The sequence below is a fragment of the Gavialis gangeticus genome, unplaced genomic scaffold (genome assembly GCF_001723915.1).
Source record: "Gavialis gangeticus isolate Ggan-Ray unplaced genomic scaffold, GavGan_comp1, whole genome shotgun sequence".
Classification (NCBI taxonomy): Eukaryota; Metazoa; Chordata; order Crocodylia; family Gavialidae; genus Gavialis; species Gavialis gangeticus.
In genome coordinates this window covers 161,384,392-161,389,477 of record NW_017729024.1, presented here as the reverse complement: position 1 = coordinate 161,389,477, position 5,086 = coordinate 161,384,392, and the positions used below count along the sequence as shown (strand labels likewise).

General features: G+C 40.4%; 1 protein-coding gene across 3 annotated transcripts in view; it reads right to left on the bottom strand.

Moving 5' to 3' along the window:
* The window catches only part of ADAMTS12 (ADAM metallopeptidase with thrombospondin type 1 motif 12), a 474,912-nt gene that overhangs the window by 18,038 nt on the left and 451,788 nt on the right, over positions 1 to 5,086 (bottom strand). For all 3 annotated transcript variants that reach the window (XR_002097463.1, XM_019517990.1, XM_019517991.1), the window contains one exon: positions 3,532 to 3,684. Coding sequence is in view for 2 of the 3 variants with exons in the window: in XM_019517990.1 (XP_019373535.1) it covers positions 3,532 to 3,684 (153 nt within the window). In the remaining variant the exon portion in view is untranslated. The remainder of the gene's footprint in view (positions 1 to 3,531; positions 3,685 to 5,086) is intronic.

Sequence of the window (5,086 nt, the reverse complement as noted above, 5' to 3'; positions counted from 1 at the left end):
ATAATAAAAAACGGATGCTCAAGCAAGCATATTTTAAAGTACCTTTGTGCTGTAAGGAAGAAATAAGCTAACTGCCAATCAGGGTCTTGTGGGAAGGCTGTGCGAATAATAGATTTTTTCTTTTTAGTTCAGCAACTGAATTGAATTTTTTTTGCGGGGGTGGTGGCAGGGGGAGGAACAGACAATTGAAGGTGAGATTGAACTGAAATACAAACAAAACCCAGGATTTTGTCTCCTATTGAGAGAAATGTTCCATATAAGGGAAAATAAAGGCAAATTCACAGAACTGCCAGAAGAAGATATTATCATGTTTCTTCTTAACCACTGCATTAGAGGCCTTCTGGCTCTTGTGTCCTCTCTCACTCCTTGTCTCAATAACTATTAAATATTTTATCCAACATGACTCAGCTCAAATAAGGTCCTATTGAGGGAGCTCCATCTCCGAATACAAAACAGGTGCGTGGTCAGAATATGCTCTAGGCTGAGAGATGCTCTAGGGTGATCTTGGTTCAAATCATTCTTCTAATATATTTGTGGGAAATGGAACAACACCAAGAGGAAAGACTACTGGCAGGGCACTCCTGTGATACAGGTTCAAATCTCCTCAGGCAGTGGGAAGAAATTAGCCTGAACCTCCCACAGCCTGGGTGAGTGCTCCAATCGCTCACTTACTGGATAAAGGGTGGCTAATGCTGCCATCATTATTTCTGTGCAGGAGTGGATCTAGGCAGGGGCAGTGGTATAGTCACACCCTGCTTTCGCTGTACACTGCATGCTCAGTGAGCTGCATGAGCTCACAAGCTGGTTGGTGTGCAGCTCTGGAGCCCAGGGCATCAGCACAACTGCTGTTCACCTCCTACTTTTCCTCTGCCCCTAATTCAGCAGGAAGGAGGTGAGCTCATGCTAGAGCCTATGCTGACCAGCTGGGAGGTCGGAGACCCATTGCACACGTACTGCACAGCAGAAGGGAGTGCAGCCGTACCCCTTCACTCTGCTCCTGGATCCACCCGTGTTTCTGTTAATTTAACCTTCAGGCCCCATAGTTTTTTCAAGCTGCTGCATCTTCCCATATCCTGTCACCATGTTCAAATCTGGGTCCAGAAATGGGCAAATACTATTGTTTGATCTGTAACCTTAGCGAGGTCCTCACTGCTGCATGGTTTCCGTCCACATGGGCAGGGTGTTCTGTAGTTTGAAAGTGTCCTTCACATTCATACGTGGTGTTTAAATTGTTGAAGCATCCCCAGTCACATGTTAACTTTAGTCTTACTGACCCCTGTTTGGAGGCATTTCAAGTTTTATTCAAGCTGAAAATATTTGGTGTATTCAACCCCAAAAAACTCAAAAGAGGACTAAAACTGTGTCTTTTAGCAAACAAATTATTTGCTAGGAAAAATTACCCAGCCCTATTTGAAGGAAACTTCTACCAGAAGGTAGAAAAAAAACATGGTATCATTGGGATTTTGCATCTTCCTCTAAAATACCCAGTAACATTGGTTATTCTCAAAGGCAGAATGGAACAGTGGTCTGTATTTTTGTATATACTTGATCCTGTGCCATTAGAGTTGGTTTTTAAAAGGTACTGAGTTCCCTCAGCTCCCAAACTGGTGGAAGCTCAGGCTACCTAATATATTGTATTAAGCTCCTAGCAACATGAAGGTTCATTTCTCAAAATAATATGCATTCTTCTTTAATCAAAGAAAGTACTTCATTCAGATAATAGCAACCACAATCATCATCTTCCTTAGACAGGAAAGCAGTACAGTACAATAATACTTCTGTGATGGGCATGTTGCTGGATTTTTAGTATAAACATTTATAATAACAAATAGTAAAAACCATCGCAACTGCTTGTAAAAAATTTACATCAGCAAACAAAAATATATTCCTGGGATAATAAGGATCTAACATGATAGGGATCTAATTCAAACAAGCTTTTAACTCACTTTAGGTACATAGTCGGACTCATCTCTGACTTACCCATTGTCCACAGTATTTTATAATTAAAATCAATGGCTGTGGTACAGCCATTGTTTGCTTGTTGTAAAGGAAGTAATTTTTTTGAAGGAAAGCGAGGCAAAATTCATCATTGTCCAGAGGATTTTCAGTAGGTCTAGGCATTGCACAGTTCTCTAGCTAAACCTTATTTTGAGGTTCAAGTGATATTAAGTGGTTCATTGGCCTGGCATGGGATTTCCTATACAAATCATATATTAAAAGGCTTCTTGGTATGATACAATTGCATTAACAATAGTGAGTCAACCTTTCTGGAGATCTCTCTATGAATCTGCCTTTACGTCACTGGCAATGTCATTTCCTACAGAACAGAATATACAGCGTTCCCAAGACCTGCTTTTCTTCTCCACTATTGAAACAATATTACTGTATTTATGATTCAATGTTCTGTTAGCACTTTGGTAAAAGTATGGTATTTAGAAAAGCATTTTTTCAGTGATTTGAAACCAAAAATACTCAGCTTTAACTAAACACCATCTTTCAGGCCTTATGGGTGTGTCTATAAATTGCCTTACAACATCATTGTTACTGCATCATGCTTTAGTACTCCTTTTTGGATTGGAAGTACTAAAGCATGGCACAGTAACTGCCCATACTGTGCCATGCACATGGTGCACAGTTAGTTTTAGTGGCTAGTTCACCATAGCAGTGTGCTAAAATGTGGAAGCACACTGCTATGGCGAAGTAGCTGCCGGTCACGTGTAGACTCATGTGATTGCTACGTAGCACATTGTACGGTGATATAGTGTGCTACTACAGCGATGCAGGATGATGTGTAGAAACACCCTATATTTATGCATTTTATACTGGGGGAAGGAAGGCCTCAAATCTAGTTATTTTTATTTGCTTATCACCTTGAAGAGTCTTGAGTATCATGACAAGAGATTGTGCAGGTAAGGTGGAGGGTATGTGACCCTATAAAAGCAGTCACAGGCAGCCTTTTAACTGCATTTTCTTTCAGTTTTTGAAGTAAGGCAGGGATTTCTCTGGGGTTCAGGCTGCAAGCTTACAAGATTGTTTTAGGCCATGCTTCAGTGTCTCCTTTAACTGACTACTATGACTTTGATGGATGTTAGTTCAGGCCCATAGACAACTTGGTAGCAAAGTTTTAATGTTGGTACTGTAGCTGGAAAATGTGCTTACAGTCACAAGAAAAACGAGAGGAACCATATATAACACCACGTAGGAGTCTTGCTGTAGGGTTCCTGATGATATTGCTATTATTGCTCATATCTTGAAATGCAAGATTTAATGACCATAACCCCCAAACTCACAAATAAGAGAGAACAGAATTTATAACAGATGTTTTCAGCAAAGATTAGGCAGACCACACAAAGAGAATGAAATTTTCCATAACTACGTTATCCAGGAAATCTGCAAATTAATGCAGAAGGGGTAGCTGGGAATCATGTGTGCAAGCAATCAGTAAATTGTTGTTTTAAGTCTAAACGTAAATACCTCATCTTTGAAGTCAGTGAACTTACTGCTAATGTACTCAATGCTGGATGATGTTACCTTACTCCAGTTTCCTGTTTTCCAGTTAGCACATGGGCGGAGATAACATCTTCTTGCAGGGTCAGGTTTTTTAACATGTTGACAGTCAGACTCATTCTTACTGCTACATTCCACGTGTCTCCAAAAAGCCCCCAGACCGCAGGTGGTAGAACACTGCACAATTGAGCAATGAAAGGGTGATGTTAGTACCACAGTTGATAAGCCATTTAATGACCATGACAAGAGGAAATGAAAGAAAGCAGGAATTGCATAAAATTTGAAGTGACTGTCATATTTGATGGCAGAGACCAATTAACAAGAAGTAGTACTGAGAGACTGGCATGGACCAAATCTACTGTACTACTGTGCACTAATAAGCACCACTGAAGAGCTACTCACAGATCTCTGCAGTCTGAGATCTTCTGCCCTAAATTTGTGGTTCCCAATTCTTCTCTCTCATGTATCATTAAATGAAATCCCTTTTTTGAATCACTTCTCCCCAGGTCTGACTGTGCAATGACCAGCTCATATTCCCAAAGCTCGGGAGGCAGATTACAAGTTTTGCCAAGCCTTTCAGTTAGCATCAAGTAGTGTTCTTTTGCTTAGTTAGGAACATGACAAGGAACATCTTTCTGATTTATAATATGTACTGTTTTTCCTTGGCAGACTTCTTCTACTTAATGAGCCAATACTAATTTGTATCAGCTGTTCTGCTTCCCTTTCTTATAATTCAGTCTTTGATCCGCCAACTTTTTTCTATTTTTCTTGGGTGAGATGTCAATATGCTTATTCTTCACTTGATTTCCTTCTCCTTTGGTTAGTGGCAGCATTAACAAAGGAAATAAATAACAATTAGAACAGAAGACACAACATACTGAACGGTATTTTGACAGTACTGTGTAAACCAAACATAAGGAAGGGGCCCATTTTAAAGAAAACAGATTCAGATAAGGGCCAAAAGCCTTTACTGGTTGGAAATGTTTGGTATCCTTTGTGAAATGACATTGAGTGTAGTTCTCGAAAGGTGTAAGTCCACATTTCCCATCAAAAAGTCACTACTCCCCAGATGGGAGAATGAAGGGGGATGCTGATTAGATACTGTTTTGTGAGGGAGGGGCAGAGGCACTCATCCACCAATCTAACCACATCAATGTCGAGCTGATATTGGACCTATGTATCGGCGCACCACTACTGAGAACCACTGGCCTAAATATTCTTGACACTGTGGGCACATCTACATGTTCATAAATGTGCCTAAATTACTGCCCATTTAGTTTAATACTTGTTTAATGAAGTATTAACTAAATGGGCAGTCATTAGCGTTACTGCGCAGTAGCACCGGAGCACAATTATTTTGTGACACTTAGTGCACATTAGCCTAATAACACTGAGCAGTAGGCTATTAGCAAGGTTTTTAACTGCTGTACTACTGCACAGTATTATTAAGCCAATGCGCAGTAAGCATCTTGTGTAGATTCATAGATTCATAGATTAAGGGTCGGAAGGGACCTAGTAGATCTTCTAGCCCGACCCCCCGCCAGGGCGGGAGAACAACAAAAAACCCCAAAAAGAGAAA